The sequence below is a fragment of the Macrosteles quadrilineatus genome, unplaced genomic scaffold (genome assembly GCF_028750875.1).
Source record: "Macrosteles quadrilineatus isolate MER2022 unplaced genomic scaffold, UCM_ALF_1.0 Scaffold_7__1_contigs__length_78375512, whole genome shotgun sequence".
In the NCBI taxonomy this organism is placed as follows: Eukaryota; Metazoa; Arthropoda; class Insecta; order Hemiptera; family Cicadellidae; genus Macrosteles; species Macrosteles quadrilineatus.
Window position 1 is genome coordinate 49489044 of NW_026542600.1, and position 21194 is coordinate 49510237.

General features: G+C 32.3%; 2 protein-coding genes across 6 annotated transcripts in view; both read right to left on the reverse strand.

Moving 5' to 3' along the window:
- Nucleotides 1-13762, reverse strand: part of LOC128998737 (aminopeptidase N-like) — a 58549-nt gene extending 44787 nt beyond the window's left edge. For all 4 annotated transcript variants that reach the window (XM_054425065.1, XM_054425063.1, XM_054425064.1 and 1 more), the window contains exons 1-3: nucleotides 13737-13762; nucleotides 10935-11131; nucleotides 9736-10025 (exon numbers count right to left, since the gene is read on the reverse strand). In XM_054425065.1, coding sequence (XP_054281040.1) covers nucleotides 9736-10025; nucleotides 10935-11131; nucleotides 13737-13749 — 500 coding nt within the window. In that variant the 5' untranslated portion in view covers nucleotides 13750-13762. The remainder of the gene's footprint in view (nucleotides 1-9735; nucleotides 10026-10934; nucleotides 11132-13736) is intronic.
- A 734-nt stretch (nucleotides 13763-14496) lies between these two features.
- Nucleotides 14497-21194, reverse strand: part of LOC128998001 (coronin-1C-A-like) — a 33453-nt gene continuing 26755 nt past the window's right edge. For both annotated transcript variants that reach the window (XM_054423906.1, XM_054423905.1), the window contains exon 10: nucleotides 14497-19181. The gene's annotated coding sequence lies outside the window, so the exon portion shown is untranslated. The remainder of the gene's footprint in view (nucleotides 19182-21194) is intronic.

Here is a 21194-nt window from a genome sequence, read left to right on the forward strand (position 1 = left end):
ACACCAAATTTCTAAATTTCTTTTCAAACCATTTTGTAGAGCTTAAAAAAACAAATAATTTAGTATATTGAAGCGTTATTATGCGCCTAATTGTTACGGAGAAAATTCAAAAAAATTGTAATTTTAAAATTCCCATGTTATTCTTATGGAGCAGAAGTCAACTGTTGTAGTTTGCTTGTTTATGAAAATATTTTAATCAAATTTGGAAAATACATTAACTTCTTACTAAACCACAGTACCTTTTAACATTTTACATAAAAAAACTTGTTTACCCTCCCTGTTGCAGCAAACCTAAGTACTCATTAAACTAATTCTGTTTAAATAGGGAATAAATGTGATATTTTTAAGGAGACATTTTAGTTTAAATCAAATCAGGCAAATGGAAATTCGCTAAGTCTGCAGGTTTGCTGCGGCGGGGGTATTAACATACACTGTAAATAATAAATGTGATTAGAATATGTTCCATTTGTTTTGATTTTATTTTCATAATTAGTTGTTATTTCGTCACCAGCATAGCAACCCGTTAAACCCATGTTAGTTTTAAACATTTGTAATTCTTTTTTTTATGTCTTTTTAGCCTATTTTAATTTATAAAGGCATTCTGTAGATCGACAGGAAAATACATTTCCACCGATATGCGGATATTTTCTCTGTGATGTTCACGAGCTGATAAAAAGGTTGTAAAGAAACATGCTTGCCTACATTATTGATATATTTTCTCAGTTTTGTATAGTTTGGTGAAAAACAGCAATCGTACCACGGACCGATTTCATCTTCGTCTCGAACTTAAAAATGATCCCGAGCTGAAAAAAAGTCATTTTCGGCCCTAGGTACGAAATATACTCTTAAACTATCGTAGGATCGGTGAATACTAAACTCTATCTTGGAATTGCATACACTCGCTCCTATCTTTAAGTTTACGTTGTTGCCATACAATAAATGTATAAATAAACACAAAAATTCACAAGTTTTGTTGTAAGTACCTATATCATGTATAAATAAAAACATACAATAGCATCATGTGTAAGTGTATTCTGTAAAACTTTAAACAAATATTAGTAAAATAGTTTTCAGGTAAACTATTGTTGAATGAATTAGTTTTAAGTTGTTAAATTAACCTCGACCCGTGCTATATGTTTAATGGAGTTTGTCCGGAAAAATACCATAGTAAAATTAAATCAAATAAATAAAATCAAAAGCAATTCATAACAAAAGAATAATAGATACAGAATGAACGTAATTTCTGAAAATCGACAGGGCCCACATATGCGAAGCCTGTGCGTGGGGACCAAGTTGACTCAATAATTGGCAATTTGTCATAGTCTTGTAACATAACTAACTACCACTACTATAATTATCAATACATTTTCAAAGGAGAAACAAACGTCCGATTATTTCTAGGCAGCCACAACAGATAACTTTAGAAAACTACGTTATAAGAATTAGAACAACTCAAAAATTAAATTGTTAACATGATTTGTTTAGCCTAACGAAGAAAAATCATGAAAACCAAATTTAACTCCAATAAGAAAAACATGGGGAGCAATTTCGTTTACGTATAAGCCGAGTGAGATAATAGAAAAATATACGCCGATGCTTGATGGCAAATCTGTGCGTGCATACCTTTAATTTGAGACCTCAATAATAAAAATGGTCGGGTAGCAGAGCCAAACGAATAACCCATTTTCTTAAATTTATAAGATTATTTAATTATTTATTTATTTTAATTATTTATTTATTTTACTTGACTGTTAATACCAAAGCAAAAGCTTCAACTTCGTATGCGTGCGGATTACGAATAAACCTAAAACAATCTTACACCAATTTACCAATAAGTTTAATAAACCAAAATTGCACATACTCCGGACAGATTTCTTATAAAGAGATGCTATGACAATATGATCAAATCTCTATTTAATATCGTTTAGGTTGTGTATTGATTAGTCAGGACATTGATTGAATAAATAAATATTTAAACAGTATATGCCGGGTGTCCAAAACCACCCGTACACCCCTTTCAAAACGATGGAAACCATTTCTTATAAACAAAAATTAATAGAGAACTAGCTATATTGGGCACAGTCTACCAAATGGTGATAATTTCAAATACAAAATCACACCGGAAGTGGCTTTTTCAGACCGGAAGTTGACTTTTTTAAATGTAAACTACCAATTTTGATTACAGAATCGGATTCTACGTTAAAAAATACTTAACTTTTGTCTAAAACATTTTTTGAAGAAAACTTTTTTTCTACCTCTAATCCCCCATTAAAATCAATAATTTTCGGTCATTCATCTGTCAAAGTTACTCGAAACAATGATAGAGAAAAACAAATAACAAAGATTACATAAAGACATATGATGAATAGAATCAGCTGTTCATTGTAAAATCCTTAGCAATTGAGTAACAGCTGGTCTACACATTGCTTATTTATATTTAATTTTAAAAATAAATCATTTCTTTTTACATTTAAGGGGTCAAATGTAAAAATAAATTAGAAAAAAAAATAAACTTACCAATGTAGACCAGCTGTTACTTAATTGCTAAGGTGTTTAACATAAACAGCTGATTCTATTCATCATATGTCTTTATGTAATCTTTGTTATTTGTTTTTCTCTTTTATTGTTTCGAGTAATTTTGACAGACGAATGACCAAAAATTACTGACTTTAATGGGTGATTAGAGGTAGAAAACAAGTTTTTTCAAAAAATGTTTTAGACAAAAGTTAAGTATTTTTTAACGTAGAATCCGATTCTGTAATCAAAATTGGTAGTTTACATTTAAAAAAGTCAACTTCCGGTCTGAAAAAGCCACTTCCGGTGTGATTTTGCATTTGAAATTATCACCATTTGGTAGACCGTGCCCAATTTAGCTAGTTCTGTATTATTTTTTGTTTGTAAGACAAGGTTTCCATCGTTTTGAAAGGGGTGTACGGATGGTTTTGGACACCCGGTATACTAAAACATAAATACAGTACAAAACAAACATAAATGTAAAACATAAAACATAAATGTACAGTACATAAATATCCTAAGTGTTGCAATAAATTAACAATGATCATTTGTTAAATTAATCAGTTCAATGTTATTTATATAATACGACCATAAAGATAGGCGAATGTCTCTCGTGTTTATTAGGACAATAACACAATATACCTTATTGTTGATTCAGGAACACGCCATGAACAGCTATTTCTGAGAAAGGTGAACGAAATACCTGTTGTAAAATGCAGCCAAAGACATCTGCTACAACGTATTTGACTTATTGTTTAATATAAGCAAAACCATATAGATTCAGTACTTGGAAAGGCAAAGGAAATATTTTGTAAACAGCGTACAGAATGTCCCGTTAATCCCCACACGTTACTCAGAATGGACTTCATTTGCAAATTCTTAGAGTTTCCTTTCACAACAATCCATTCCAGTTATTGGGGTGTTGGGTCAGCCCTCTATCGCGTAGTTGCGAGAAAGTGATTGACCTCCAATCAACCTAAATATTGTTTTGATTTTACGTAGTACTGTGGTAGTTGCTAAAAAAAAACTCTTTCACTCACAGTATTAAACATTTTCAAAAAAATGTTGATTATATCAAACTGTTATGAACAGTGTGATTTTTTTATTAATAACATAAGCTTTTAGTTGAGTATTTTAAACTCCTTGAATGACAAAAGTTTTAATGTAAAACAGATCTATAATCTGATGTACGCTGCCCAACAAAGACGTTATTTATTTATTAGTTTTGAAATAATTCCTGGTAATACACATAGCTTAAAAATTAGTCGATTTCGAGAAACAGGTACACTACATTATAGTGCAAACAAAACGTAAATAACACTTAGATTTTCAATCCATTACTGATTTTATACTGATTTTAAGTCTAAATCTACACAGGCAACGTAACTTATGAAATACTCTTAGTTTATGAAGGATTGGTATAAAAAGTCTTGTAAAGTGCCATTCTTGTGTGTTCTCTGGTTAGGAAACTAGCCTTAATATTTAGTTGTTTATGATATAAGCGGTCTGATTCATACCTACAGTGTATTCAGGTTTTGGACTGGCTAGGCCTATATACAAATATGCATGAGTGTTCGATGTCATCATGAGCGTTGGAATGTTTACCTAAAAAAAATGTCGTAGTAGAGGGTGATAGTGTAAATCATAGCTGTTCCCTGGTCCATCGGCCGGTGCCTCGAGGGGTAATGACCGACGGACTAGGGATAGAGCTGATGACACATCCGGTCATGTGAACATCGATATATTAACTAACTAGCTGTGTGCCCGTTCTACGCACGGGGATCTTATAGTAGTCAGTTGAAACTAGGTTGAAACCTTCTTATATTAAGATTAAGAACAGCAATTAGTTTGTATATTTGCAGATATGCTGGCAAAACTATTATATATAAACCTTCGCAAATACAGTATCTGACAGTTCAAGCCAAAATAAATGCTTCGCAATTAAATGTCACCCGGATCGTGTTGGTCCATATGTCCAATGATTAAACTAAAAAATGTTTAATAGATCCATGAAGCGTAGCCCTAAAGTAGGCCTATAATTGAAAGTTACTTTCCACATCGGTTAACTTAAACGTATTTAAAGTACTACCTCAACCTCACCATTTAACACTTTATTCCGGTTGACATTTTCAGTATCAAAGGTGCTCTTGTCCATTCCGTGAAACACTGAGAAATAAGGACATTAATGCGTTACCAACATACAACAAAACAACACAATACAACAATCCAACAAAGGCCACGAACTATTGATACATAAACAATATAAAGGCGTAAACAATTCATGATGGTTTGCCCAACAAATGTTTTACTCAAATAGGTTATCATTTTCTTAGCATACCGGGTAAGCTAAGATTTGGAATCCAGACAGAAAAAGCAAAACTTATACAGAGTCAAGACATCACTTAAATTGAATACGGACGGCTCTAATAAATAAGGTGCAACACCAACGATATCAAATTTGTAAACTAACGGTTCTAAGGAAAAGAACCAGTACCTACGTAAGAACCTACCTAAGAACTATAGTAAATCGTACCAATTAAATACATTAATATCTAGTCCCGAGGTTATTGATCTCTTGCTTTTGGATTTTCTCGTAAACAGTTATAGCGTAAACTTATCGGTGTCAGTTTGAAAAAAAAAACAACCTTACCCAAACAACTTTTTGTTATTTAATAGATTACGCATTCTCTAAACAATGATTAGTATATCTATTAACATTAGAAGGAAATGTGACGAAAATCACACAATGTTGGGGTTTTGGTCATTTGTAATTTTATTTTTTAAGTAGGTATAGGCCATGTATTCTATGGAAAAGTACCGGTATCAAGGATCGTCATCAAAAAGGTTGTTATGAATAAATATGTAGGCTTACGTACCCAAGATATGAGCTATGGGCCTATTGGCTGTATGGTCCAGCGATTGCATCACACGGTGAGTAGAAACAGAAAGTGACACATTGGAAAAGCGAGTTTAGCACTTCCTCTGTTAAACCTCTGTTACAATCACCCACTGCAGTTGTGATTTTTTACTTTACACTTTACACAACCGCCATTGAAGCGCCGTCAATGAGTGGAAACCTTTTTTGTAAGCTATTGGCGACGATCATTTCAGTGTCACAGCCCTATACAACACTGATTCAAGGTCTTCTTCTTTCTGGTTGTCAAAACTCAAGAAACATTTTATACTCAAAGAATTTCTGGTTCCGATTTGGACGATGTCTAGTTATTTAATTTCATTTACGGTTACACTATTAGACTATATTATTGCACTTGCGATTAATTAAATCCGTTATTATGTAAGAAAAACGTTTTTAATCTCACTTTGTTGGGATTTGCTTTCAAAACGTGATTCGAAATAGTTGCGGTATTTGTAAACAACATTTGTAAACATGACAGCTAGAAAAAATAATCTTGATCCGAACAGCTGTTCGTTATTTCATAGACGATTATGTGATAAAAATTGAACGAAAACTTGACAAAAATCGCACAAAACTGCATTTTTGAACGTCCGTAATTTAATTTACAAAGTAGTGAGGCTATATTTAAATCACTAAAAACACTCTCGCCAATCCAGTGAATACATTAAAATGACTTGGATCTTGATATGTACTCTGGTTTTCACGGAGAAGATTGCGTAAAATGCCATCTTGAGTGTTACAGACAAAGGGACAGACAGGCAGACAGACAGACAGACAGAAATTGAGATAAGACTCGTTTCTGCTTCTTTAATGTATAAAACGTAAAAATAAACTAAAAGTATATAATTCTGAGCAATGTACAGACAAAACTCTAATTTTATTTATATAGATACTATTTAATAATAGTAACTAGGTGAAACCCGTCGAAATCGACGGTTACTTTCAAGGATTACGTTAATTCACCTAACTGCGATAAATTGGATGAAATATAGGCTACATATTTTGAGCATTTAGCATTGTTTAAAGAATAATAAGTGTAAAAACAATATTGATATTAATTGCGTTAGTCGCCAAATTCGGTTGATCATTCAATGAATAAAATATTCCCCTTACCATACGTCATCGGAGTTATTATTAGTATGTTATCTGGTATCTCTTCCTTTGGAAGAACCTTTAAATAGTATTAAAATCGTATTGGTGGATCTTTTGTAGTTAAACACTTCCGTGATTTCATCAGTGTAATATGATTTTATTTGAAAAGAAAACTTTTTTGGGAAGACATATTCAAAGGGAGGTATATCCGTTACAGTGTAAGTTTGATTTTTCCTTCGTCACGTCGCGTCAGTTCATATCTTACTTCTGTGCCAACGAATGCACCCTCTAGCTTACTTTTGAGAAATTTATTTTGAGGTTACTGTTGAAGCTGGAATTTCTTGACATGGGGGATGTCAGTTTCTTAAATAGGTGACATACGTAATTTTGATCACCACAGTCCATATTACAATAATCAGCAATAACATTGCGTACTCCTTTATGCATGCTCAAGCCCCCTCAGCTCCTGGACTACAAGGCCTGGCCTTTGTGTCAGTGGAATTTGACAAGCGAAGTTTGCGTACACCACCAAGAACCACGGCTAGGTGTTGACTATTTGACTAAAGCAACCAATCAGTTCTCACTGATCAAATAAAACTTACTAACTATATTAAGTAGTAATAAAAATATACCGCTTTTAAATTACTATCTAGATAAATAAATGTATATGTAACTTGGTCTTATGTGATTGTTGGATGTAACAGCCGCTCATACACTAGACAGAATTGTCACGTATGGAAATGTATAAGCGGTCTTTCGGCCTTGACGGTTTTATTCATATTTACAGTTCTGATTATGTAAATACTTAGCGGCTACTATTACAATTAACGTTATTAGTAATCTACAATAGTACAGTTTCTAAATTAAAACTATTTACATTAGTCAGTTCTTTTGGTCTTAACAAACTTATATATAGTTAAATATAGTTACTACCCAAGTTTGTGGAGGTATAATATCGCTTTAAACACGGAGCTATGTCTCTATTGTAATGATACCGGTATTGTTTGCGTATTCTTTCGATCCTTTGGTCCAGCATAAGATAGCGACCAGAAATCATAACGTAGCCAAAATAAAGTGTCTCCTAAAACTAATAATGTTTAATGGTAGCTCAACGTTATTATCTGAAGCAACATTGATTGAAACCCAGATTTGTGTATGTTAAAAATAGTATTTATATGTTACTATAACTTTTACAGTTAAAGATATTTAACAAGGGATTGCGACGTTGTATTCCGCGTTGGATGGTTACTACATTTAGCCATGTAAAACAGGTTAGTTAAACCTTCAACCCTAACAGAACTGAGCGATAAATAATTAATTGTAATTAAGAAACTGTAAATATTGTACATTACTAATAACGTTGATGTAAATAGTGGCCGCTAAGAATGTACATGGTAAGAACAGCATATAGGAATACAACTGAAAAGACCAAAAGGCTGCTTCATACATTTCCAGACTTGAATTTGGCTTAAGTAAAATTTGTCTAGTAATGTATGAGCGACTGTTACATCTACACTCTATCTATTCTATCTATATATTAATTACGTAAGCCGATTCTTTGCGTCAAAATTGTGGTGAGAGACTGGGAAATCGTAGAACGATTGTGGCATCTGTTGTGGCTGCCTAGAAATAATCGGACGTTTGTTTCTCCTTTGAAAATGTGTTGATAATTATAATTAAAAAATAAATGATTCAGGATTTAATGGAAAACTTTTGCTTTGTTTTAATTTCAAAACATATGTTCAAGATTTATTCAATTTTTTTTTATTTTACCAATTTTAATTTTAGATTAATTTATTGTGGTGTTTAATCAATTATTGTATAAAGGGATAAACCTCAACGGCCACTCTTGGAAATCAACCTGGGAATAAAGATGAAATAGGTTCGTTCAGGACAGGCAATATATTTGTTCAATAATCATCAAGTAAGTACTATGACAAGTTCCAATGGGCGGAAACACATAATTTTTTAGAGGAGATTTTAACCAGGTACTCCACAAAAAAGGTTCAAATAATATAGCCCAGCATGTACGGTTTTAAAGGAAGCATCCATATATAACAGTAAAACCTAGAGGTAGTTTCCGTTTCTTAAAACCAACCAAAAATATGCATGTCGAAGATTCTGATGAAAAGTAATTAATTGTTTTTTAACGGGGTAATGGAAACCTAACCAGTCGCAAAATAGTTAGGAATCAGCCGTTGAATAGACCCCTTTTTGATAGAATATTTAAAATCAATCGCACCATTAGGAGGAATACCACCACATAATCTTACACTAGGCTAATAGTAGTTTTTATGTTGATCAGAAACAAATCTAGCGATACGTTTGGTCAATGGGATGCTTTTACTTTACACTAATTTTGTTAAACCTTTCCAAAAGGAGCATAAACGTAGAAATAATAACTTCGTAGGGATGCTAATTTAGCGGTTTTGACCAAGAACTAAGCTTATCTCAACACACCTTTATTTGCCTTTTCATTTTTGACGAAGACGATTTCCAATCTTTCAATCAGGGAAGCCTTTTTATTATCATTATCATCAAACACAAGACCAAAGCTACCTTAGTAAACCAATATTTATTCACAAACATGTTTGCTGCCTTTAGTAGTAGAGTTAAACCTCTGGAGTGATATAAATTATTTATTAAAAATAACGTCAACAAAAGCAAAGAAAGACTAATAACAAACTGTTTCTCAATGAGCTGCAGACAAGCCAAATTTTCCTGGCTTTTGTAGCAAGTTGTTTATAATAAATTGTTGTAAGATTGTATGATTTTTAAAGAAATAAAATAAATCTCTTAAACCGGTGACAAGTTGAAGGGGAGATACAACTAGCCGCAGGTACAACTAGACGTAGGTACAAGTGGGCGTAGGTACAACTAGTCGTAGGTACAAGTAGTCGTAGGTACAAGTAGTCGTAGGTACAAGTAGTCGTAGGTACAAGTAGTCGTAGGTACAAGTAGACGCAGACGTATGAGGTACAAGTAGACGGTGACGTTCCCGACTAGTTGTACCTGTAGATTTTTAAGAGGTACAACTAGACGTAGAGACAACTAGACGTAGAGACAACTAGACGTCCGCACCATCGTCAAGTTGTCTCTACAGCTTTGGACGGGGTACAACTAGACGCCTGTCACCAAAATGCAGCAGGTACAACTAGACGCCGGTACAAGTAGACATCGCCCCTAATATATCTAATATTGACTCGTTTTACCTGATATGTCCCCACTCGTCTTTAAAGTTATTACGGTGAAATCCTTCCATTAGACCATGAGACCATTCTCCTTCAAAATACAAATATACAACGTAGGTTTTATCCTTTTCTAGTGGTTTCAAAAGTTCAATGATTAAGTGGGCATTTTCTTGCTGCATTTCGGTCCTATGAACATTGAGTTTCTCTTGCTTTTCTTTTTCAGTGACTGTTAGTTGGTTTTTACCTTTTGTAGATATTTTCAATTCTTTGCTGTGTAGTTTTATAACATTTGTATCCACTTTACATTCTACCTGAAAATATATTTTAAATTAACATACAAAGGTAATTTAGATAAGTTCAGTCGTATGAATTAGCAACCAGACTTGATTTTTTTACGATGTTCGGATGTTTAAATACATTTTACATTACAGGGTCTAGGTGTATTTGCTCTTGTTTACTATTGTGCTAGCTGTTCAATCTAACCCACTAAAAACTGTCAGTCCAGGCAAAGGAACCTCTCTTGGACTTGCAATGCTCCAAGAGGGTGCCTTCTTACGCCTGGGTAGCATCTGTAGGTATATATAGTGTAATGGTAGCATTCAGTCGCGCTCATCCACCAGGTTAAGCTGTGCTGGTGCATAACAGCAGTTTGGCTCTCTTGTCTTTCAGCACTCTCTTGATGCAGAAACAGCGTTCGAGGATTTTGGACTTGAAAACATCAAATGAAAGAGTGCTTCGGACAAGATTGCGCCATTGGCCGTTTCAAGGTCAATCCTGAGGGCTTCCCACCTAACTCATTGGAAGAAGGTATGCATATGCAGGAAATAAAAACATTGGGAGTCACCATTCTGACATTCCTGACTCACTGAATTTCCCATCTTGTGAAGGTAGGCCGGATAAAACAGTGCATATCCGGTGAGAAGCTGGGTGGGATTGAAATCTATTCTACCTTTGAAAATGTACTAGCCCATGTAAGGAAAATATTTAGTCAAAATATTTAGTCTCAAACCCTCCTTGATTGAAATTTAAAACTAAAAGAACTAAGAATAGTCTTTTTAAATTTGAAAGCGAACTCCACACAGGCTTGGTGGTTAGAAATATTTTGATATTAGAACTAATCAGTACTTGCTTCTTGTTTCTACATTGGTGCTTGCTTTGACCTGACAAAAAAGTAAATAAAGTGATGTATATTATTATTTTTCCAGTGTTGTAGGACTTACAGTTATCCACAGTTTGCCGTTGTACATTCTATCCTTGTTAGAAGAAATCTTGCCCGGGGGAGCTAGAAGATCCAGCTTGTATTCCAGAGGAACTACATCATCTGGTAATCGGTATTCAGCTACTGCTTGTACAGCACATAATATTGTTACCAGTAGAACTAGAGAGCACAATAATGTACCCTGTTTCATCCTGTGTCCTAAAAAAAGAAGGACATTTTAATGTGTACATAATGATTATTTGTTTCCCTGATTTTACCTTCAAGGTTAGTTAACAATTTTAATTTTAGGTCATAATTTCTATTCATGTGAGCAGATTCAGCAACAATTAATTATGAGTACGAATTAAAATTCAAATTCAGCGTTAGGCTAATACAACCAAGACAGGTAAAAAACATCATACGTTGAAAAGTAACACAATGTCTTAAACATTAAATTGTACTAATCTTTTGTGGAAATCCTGTGTGTGCTTATGGTATGTACTATGTACAAATTATTGTAACGGCTCCACCCCTATAATAATATTATGTATATATATATATAATCAATTTTTTCAATTTAACTAATAATCCGATAACATTAACCTTTCTACGATAACTTTTAGAATGATTTATTTTCAAGGGTATTAAAGTATTTTATCTCTATTCCTATGTATTTCCTATTTTCATATATTGTATTAATAATTCAGATTATAAAAGAGAGCCTAATGTTCAAGCTAGTTGTTAGACAGAAGTTGGTTGCGAGGAGTGTGCTGATGCTGAAAGAATGTCAGCATCAGCACTCCGCAAGTAGAACGGGCAGTCGAGTCCGAGCTAGGTGTCGATACAGTTTACTATTGTAAGTACGGTAGTGCGTTATTTCATAATGTAACTTTTTATAATTCTTTTTAAATTACTAAATTTCGGCTCTATTTCCTACCAAACGTTAGTCTCTCTTTTTTCATTGTGATTGTCTAGAAGATGTTTTGTAAAAACTCACTATTTTGCATTTAAATAAAATATCTACTAAAATTCAGTAATGTGTCACTTCATTATTCTTCCCGAAAAAATTAATTTAGATGAAACTGGAAAACCCAAAAAAGGGGAGTTTGGTTAATGCTTTGATCAAATAAGAATGAATCTGAAAAGATAATTTTTATACAGATAAATATTATCTACTGCATATGAGCAACATTTTTTGACTCAATTTTATTTATCAAAAATAAAACCTTGCCCACTGTCTAGCCAACCTTTACACCATACACAACACGGAATAGGAATACTTTTTTTTTTTGCAAAACAGGAAATTTTATGAAAAAATGTTTCTTTATTGGTGACCATTTTCTAAAATACACCTTAAAAATTTATAAATCAAAAAACCCCATCAAGTTTAAGGAAAAACTGGAAATAATAGGGAATGTAATACTGTAGTATATTTCATTACTAGGACTGAAAGTGTCATTTTCCGACGAGCGCTCTAGTTCCAGGAAAGCCAAATTTATGTTCACAAGGCGATATTATGTTCACATACAAGGCGAAGCCGAGGACGGGAATAATATAAAGTTTCGGAAAATAGCTTTCGGTACGAGTTATGAACAATACTTTTCATCACAACGCAAAAATACACACATACAGAATAACATACCTACCTCAGTTGTATTAAAATAGTTTTAGACCACACATTATCATTGAAAATACACTTCACAACGAACATATATGGTTTCATGATTATAGCATTTTTTGATAACTACATAAATAAATACTTTGTCACTTAACTTTAATTGACTTAACATTATTTTGTAATTTGTACCAGTTTCTAAACTTTCTGTATTCCTCTTCTTATCTTTCCCGTGATTTCTCTGGTGGAATGTGATTAGTTACCTCTGAAGCTGTTCTCATCAAATCATCAGTAATGTTAGACATACTTTGAGCAATATATCAAACATGCACTAATGCTAAAAAAACAGCAAAACAAACTAATGCCTGTTTCTGTATTCATTTAGATTGTGCAACAATGAAAACAGCTGATTTAAATCATTAAAATAAACCTGACAAACACTAGCGTGTGTAAGCCTAGTGGATAAATGGAGAACTATAATCGAGAGCAAGGGAAATTTAGCTAATCGTTTTCCCTCGCTCTAAATTAGAGCTTGGGATACAACTATTTTCTTTGATATCAGCCGTCATCGAAAATAGTTACTTTTGGTAAGGAGTGATGAAAATTATGTTTTCATTTCTGTTGTTTTTGCCTCTTGATCACTAATTTGAATTAAGACTAGAGGTTAAAATACCTTTAATCAGTCAGTGTGATCAACGTCACTGATGAGCGGCGACTGGTTTCAACCCAGCAATGGGGTCATCTTCAGGCTATATAATAACATAAATTCTCCAGCTGGACTAACTCAATGTACGCATACTGTCCGCGGCGCAGTCAATGTGTGGCTACACATGTTTTTCTTAAAATATACTTAAGTTTAGTTCTTCATTATGTAAATATAGACTTTCTGACGACCTTTTCGGAGTGAATTTTTGTTCTTTTATAGCCTGAAGATGACCCCATTGCCGGGTTGAAACCAGTCGCCACTCATCTGTGACGTTGATCACACTGACGGAAAGGTATTTTAACCTCTAGTATTAATTTAAATGATGTTGCTGCAATTTAAATGTTTGAGTAAATAAATGACACGGTTCAAATGTTGTATACTGTACTTCTGTATGAATAATGATACCACTATTTGGTATCAACAAAAACAAAAGGTTGGTTTAATTTAACTGAACTAAAATATTTCCCAACTAACAACAAAATTAAACTAAGTCAGTAACCTACCTCTCAACCGCATCTGCAGCCTCTGTGGCAGATTCAACCAAATTGACTTGCTAGACCAGGCTCAAACTCATTTTGTCTGTCAAACTTAATTGATATGAATGTGACAAGAATACATTAGTCATGCGGTAGAAACTATTTATTTCATCCATTTCAATATTTGTGTATCATACCAAAAGTGCTGTTAAATACTGATCTATTAAATTTCAAATTTTTTACCTGGCTTATCTAAACAAAAATTTAATCGGTTGCGTGTCTAGATCTTTTCATGGTATTTTTTTTCCTAGGACGCTAAGCACGAGCCCGGGATTGTTTTTCACATTACTTCAGGCTAGACCTAGGGGTTGCAGCATTATCACTTAGATAAAATCCATTGATGATTTGGCGGGATTTGAACCCGGGACCTCAAGGGTTGAAGTTTCAAGCTCTAACCACTAGAGCAGCTCGCTCCCCCATTTTTAAGGTAATAGCGGTAATGGTATTTTATGGTAATAGCTTATTCCCTATATGGGAAATTTGCTAAAAACCCTTAAGTACCACCATACAGTTTTAAAAGGCAGCTTCTTTTAGATGGCTCAGTGTAAAATATTGGTTTAGTAACGTAGTATTCCTTCAAGATTTTTGAAAACCGAGGACGAAACTTATAATCTACATTTTTCCTAATTTGAATGACTTATGATAAAAAAGTAAAAACCTTTAATGAAGAAGGACCCAAATACGGAGAGATGGATAAGGATTCCAGGAAAAATAAACGAAAACATAGTTGCATATTAAACATTTGTATTAAAAATATTCAGAATACAGTTAACAAATTTAACGTGTCCATTAAGGTACTTGTGAACTTTTCAAAACTTTTGTCCATAGTGGCTAGCAACATTCTCATTGTTAAATACATTTGTAATAGGAACAAGATTTGATCAAATTATTTTATCAGTGATGTAATACTTAAACAACAATGTTTGTTGTAGCTAAATACGTCATTAAAATAATTCTTTGCAAACACAAAAATTTATGACTAAATACAATTTGTTTATAAACTTGTGACATTTTATTAAATATAAAAATAAATACAGACAAAAGTTAAAATTTATTTAATTATATTCTACAACCTAGTTTATTTTATATATTATAAATATAATTTCTTTTAATAATTCTGTAAAATTATTTGACTTTTGCTATTTTGATTTGTTTAATATCTATCAGCATGCAAAACATTCAATTGTCTATGTTTATCCTGTCTAAAAAAAATAACAATTAGCTTGTTCATTCAATATCTAAAATTATCATAAGAGAAATGCTATTTTAACAGGCAAAATTAAAATATAAATACATGAGCTCAGTCAAACAACTGGTGAATAACAACATTAACAACACATAAGACCAACATATATTTCACTGTTAAGACAAAGAGATTACAAGTTAACAGTTTGTGCAAAAACAAAGTTATTGTCATATCTCTCTTTTTCGCTTTATGTAAAGTTTAAAACATTTTTTTCTCTTTTAAGCTCGAGCAACAAGTGATGTTTTATAAGAGTTTGTCTAAAAATCTGCGCTTATTTTCCAAACGCTGCACAGACTAAAAAATTAATAATATACAGATTCAATTAGAACTGAAAACAATGCTACCGTTGAGCAACTAGCAACTAGGTATAAGTTAAGGAGTTAAGCACTACAAATACATTATAACAACCTATTTTAATGAGACTTATTAACAAATTAACAATCAAAGCTAATAAATCTTTATTTACAAAAGATACCTTCAGGCACAGCTCTTTAAGTAAATGATTAGAAAGCCGAGCCTCTTAATGGGCTAAAGTGCAAACATCACTCTTAAGGCACCAGATAATTGTATTAGATAAAAACCTTAAAACCTAAATCAGTAATATCTCACATTTAAAATATACAAAAAACAAACATTGACAAATTAATTAACGATCTTTGCTCATTTCAAACCCAATCTATATTTTGAATATAAAATGAGAATATTTTAAGATCCACATCATTTTATACCAATAAAAGTTGATTTAGAGGATACTGTATCCCAAAAGAACTGAACATCTTTTAAAAATTAAAAAATGCATTGTTATTTCCAAGATGCAACTCTTCATAAGATAAAGTTACAGTGTTTTGACGGGGTTTTTTACTATATTTTGTAACTATATCGTGTGTTGGATAAAAATATGAATGTTGATGTAAAAAAACAAAAATGTGTCTGAGGCCTCAGTTTTACTTATAAATATAATTTACTTGCTTTAACACTGATTGTAATTTTTTTTAACTAACTGTGATGTATTTTTAGTTTGCTTCAAGTTGTTTGTCCATGATTGCTTTTGGGATTTTATTTTACTAATTTACTTTTTAATAAAATTTCAAAGCTGTTGAGTTAACTCTGAAAAAGACAATATATCAAAACTTTTTCAAACGATAATGGTTTTGTTTCATTTCTTATATAAAAATTACACTCACACATCAAATGAAGTAACTTGATTAAAAAGCATGTCCTGTGATAAAACGTTATTGTTGTATGAACATTTTAATTTTAAGTAGAAGTCTACATCCTTAAAAATGTTTATTGTATATAAATCAGCATTGATATTCAAATATTTAACAAGTTACATATATAATTGTAAATTATATTTTAATGACTTGTATCAACACTTTTGTCGGTTAGAACCCTGAGTATTCAAAAATGTTATATCAGTTTGATTTGAAAATCAAGCATAATACAAAAAGTAACATTGTAGAAAATACTTGTTTAAAATTAATGTTTCACTAAATACTCAATTGTATGGATAAATACTTGCTTACCCTATTATTAAGTACAATTAGATTTAATTTCATACTGTTTAAAATATTTTTAACTTGTGTTCACATTTAAGTTTATTTGCCTAATGCTTTGTACTTTACTGAAGTAGGGTGTTGGATAAGCTTGATCTATTGATACAAAATTATTGAAATATAATATACTACAGGAAACCTTCATTGATCCAGGTTAATTGGAGCTAGAAACTAATAATAATACAAAAAAAAATAAGATAAACTTAATTTGAAGAATGACAGTGGTTTTCTGGGGTTGTTTGGGTACCCTTTGTCTATAATCAAAACATATTTTACAGAAAAAATTTGGATACTGTACTGTGAATTTTGAAAATAATTAACTACTGAAGCACAAGTAGTATTCTAACATTGTAAAGTGTAAACTTAGCAATAACATTTCTACTAACTGCTATTAAATGACTCTACAGATAAATGAGGGTTTACAGTAGTAAATATAGTAATAGGCTACTACTATGTGTATAGGTAAATTTGTTCAACAAAACTTTTTATGAATAAGCTTAATTTAAAATTTCAGTCTGAGTCATAAATATTTATTAAAATACATCAGAAAACACCCAACAGGAATATATTTGTGCGTAGCACAATAATGTTACATGACTTTTTAATATCTAGGCCTACTATTTTTGTGTGTGTTATTATTAATTTATCCCAAAATACGACAAAAACCTAACTGTACTTATTCCTGACAATAGATTTACAGCTAAAGAATAATTTTGGGCTATTAAAACATAAAAGGCATTCATTATCTATTCTACATTAAACTATTAAACGTCAATAATTTTAAAACATTAATTTTTAAATAATTTATTTTGTACTTTTTGTTTAGTTTTGTATCATAAATTAAGTGGAGTTTGTGCTAAACATTAATATGCATTCAACTAAAGTACGGTAGAGACTTGGTTATCCGACCTTTTGCGTTATCCGGGCTTCATTTTGTTCTAGACAAATGAGTACTATTAGATTGTAAATATATTATGCTTGTTTAAGACAGTAGATAGATTAGATAAATAATACTACTAACCTACAATATTTAAACTATGAAGATTGTGAACCTAAACCTAAAGAGTGACTTACCTACCCTAATAAGGTTAAAAATATCAATTCAAGTGGCAAAAGTCCATTTTCCAAAAGTGTTTTGTCGCTTGTTAACAATCTGACTGTGGTTAAAAATTCAACTGCAGGCAAACACTAGAAGGGCAAAGCTTTAAGGCTTTTACCTTCTTAATTACCATTTGTCCCCGCGCTATATCATAAGTTTTCAAAATGTCACCTCAAATGTAAAAATCGGTTAAGTAGGACGGCCGAAAAAGCGATGTGTACAGAGAAACCCCTTACTCTATTAAGTATATAGATGTTACACAGTACTACAAAATATTTCGTAACCAAGCCTATATTTTGAAAGTATTTAATGTTTAAATATAATTTGATTTAACACTTTTAGATTGGTTTGTTTTTATTATTCTCTTTGGTATCCAATCTTTACTCTTACAGTCAAATTAGGTCGGATAACCAAAACTCAACAGTACAAATTGAGCACTAAGTTAAGTAATATATGCAAAAATGTTTACTGAATACTGGACAAATTATTAAATATTAAGTTACAATACTTATGTTGATTGTTTGTAATCATTATCAATACAATAATAAAAACTACATTGGTTTGATATAGAGTTTAATTTTTCGTTGTTAGGCTTTAAGTTAACTTAACCTAATTTGTGACATGGTCTTATCACAGAATAAATGCAATTAGTGAGGTGACTGCAACTTAAGCTTTCAGCTTTCTAATCACCTTTATTGTTTGACTTAACGATATAAACTTTGGTTAATTAAACAGAGACAAACTTCAAACAACAAATTCAAACAATACAATTAAGTGGAATAAATTACAAAAAGAAAATGAAGTATTTCATAAAAAATCAAACACATTTCATGATGATGAGGGGCGACGACAAATACAAAGTAACAACACTAATTACAAAAGAAGTAGAAAACACAAACTGTGAGTGAATAAATACAACATTTCGCTCGTGGAGTTTAAGGAAGGGGAAGACAGGAATACCAAAAATAAATGTTGCGTTTCTCAGCCAAAAATCACAAGGCACATATTAACAATAGCGTACAAATATTTGTAAAATTATTACCAGAGGCTAAAATACTGAAAATGACAATTTAAGTAAAAACATTAATTGACACACACTTTTATCAGTTTGGCACCAAAAAAAAACAAAGTATTATTTTAAATAGTTAAATCTATTGTCGTCGAAGTAGGTAGGACTACTAATGTGAGAAAATAAAAATTGTTAATATCTTAGAAATGAATTGTTAGATGTTAGTCAAAACTTTTAGATTATTGCACCGACAAAATTTAAATACTTTACAAGAACACTTCATACCAATTTACAGAACTTTCTATGCAATGGTTCAAAACGTTTATCAACAATTATTCGATTTTCTACAAAAAGGAAAAAGAAAATATTACAAAAGCCGAAGAAAAATTAAGTAGTGAGTAGATCGTTTTTCGTCTCTCCTCAAGATGTGATTAGACTAACAAATAGTAGATGCGGGTTTCGGTGTGATAGAATAGGTGGCGGTAACTAGAGTCGGATCCCACTGAAACAAGAGCAATAATGTAATTTTAAATCTGTTCCAATTGGCTAGCATTCAAAATGATATGATTTTATTGACTAATGGTCCCATTTCATTTAGTGTTAAACCCAAATAACATGTATTTGATATAGGAAAATGAGGGTTATTGTTATTTACACAAACACTGAAAGAGATACAGTAGACTCCCTCTTATTCGGACACCTTTTAACCGGACATCGGTTTAACCGGACTACACTTAGCGGAAATGACATCTCTTTAACCGGACAATTTTTATCAGCACATAAGCTTAACCGGACTAGATCGGCAGGAAGTGGTTGGTACTGAAACAACCGTTCTCGTGGGAAAGATTTGAGACCAGTAATCACGTGTCTAAATACAATGCTCTCATAAATTTTAGTCAAATACGCATTTAAACGGTCAGTTTTTACAAGTTATTTGGGGACGTCGGTTTTAAACGGAAAACCCACTATCTGGACTGGCCTCGGTCCCGAGGAGTCCAGATAAGAGGGAGTCTACTGTACAAAGTAAGTGTAATAAATTACAAAGTTGTTAAGAATTAAAAAAAACTATAAAATGATGTGACACTTGACATGTTGATATTTAAAAATTTTGAACAATGGGCATTTGCACATTTTCTAAAATGAATTTTTTTGGAATTTTTATTATTTCAAAAAAATATATCACAGTAAAGCTAATTTCATAACGAGTAAGAAAATTCAACCGGAGAAGGGCTAAGTGCATTGGTATAGGATACACAGAGTATTAAAAACATATTGATTTTTCCCAAAAAAACTGCCGTCATTTTAAAACGGAAAAAAGAGAATTAATTTATGTTTTCACCAAAATGTTTGTCTATTAAAAACCGTTAAAATTATGCATAATATGACATATGTTTACATTTGAAAATTCAGAGATTCAAACTAGTGACCCTCAGTTTGTGGCACACCCTGTATCGGACAAAAGTTAAAAAAATATTTTTACGTAATTCCTTCGGGTCGATTTAGCAGGAAATAATTTTATATCATCCTTGTACGTTAAGCCGATTTTCATAATGAATTTGAGACCCCTTATGTGGGACACCCTGTATATGTACCTATTCATGCCATTATTTTTATCTTTCCGAAAAAGAGAGGTACTGGAACTTCTTTCTGCCACATTCCTCTGCGAATTGAGCACTGGTTTTACGATACTTAAGCATATGAGAATAAAATTCATTTTAAACCTGGCAGTATAAGCAATCTTCTAGCGTCTTTTTCTTTATTGTCCAATAACCATTCTTGATTATGCTTGTAACTATTCCTATCAATGGCAAAATCAGCAAGCCCAAGATAGTTCGGTAACGTATATCGTATGCGTATAATGTAATCGGTAACGCTACATAATCTTAGAGAAAGTTCTAGATTCCCAGGTCCACCACAGCCTAATCCAAATTGCATTCAGTAGACTCCCTCTTATCCAGACACCTTTTAACCGGACATCGGTTTAAAGGGACTACACTCGGCGGAAATGACAATTCTTTAACAGGACCATTTTTTATCAGCACGTTGGTTTAACCGGACTAGATTGGCAGGAAGTGGGCAGTACTGAAATGACTGTTCTCGTGGGAAAGATTTGAGACCAGTGATAACGTGTCTAAATACAATGCTCTCCTAAATTTAAGTCAAATATCACAGTAAACAGTCCGTTTTAACGAGTTTTTGGGGACGTCGGTTTAACCGGAAAACCCGTTATCCGGACTGGCCTCGGTCCCGAGGAGTCCGGATAAGAGGGAGTCTACTGTACTTGGCTACCAAACGAAAATCCACTTTTTATCTTCCCTACCACTTCTTTTAGAGTCCTATTTATTCTCCTTTAATTTGTCCTTTAATATGTATATATATACACACACAACACAATATACAGGGTGATAATTAAGTCTGGAACCTCATTTTAACTTTTAAACCGCAATATAAAAAAAACCAAAGTTCACACGTGCTTACTGGTGATAGTAACGCACACATCTGCCCAATTACCGAC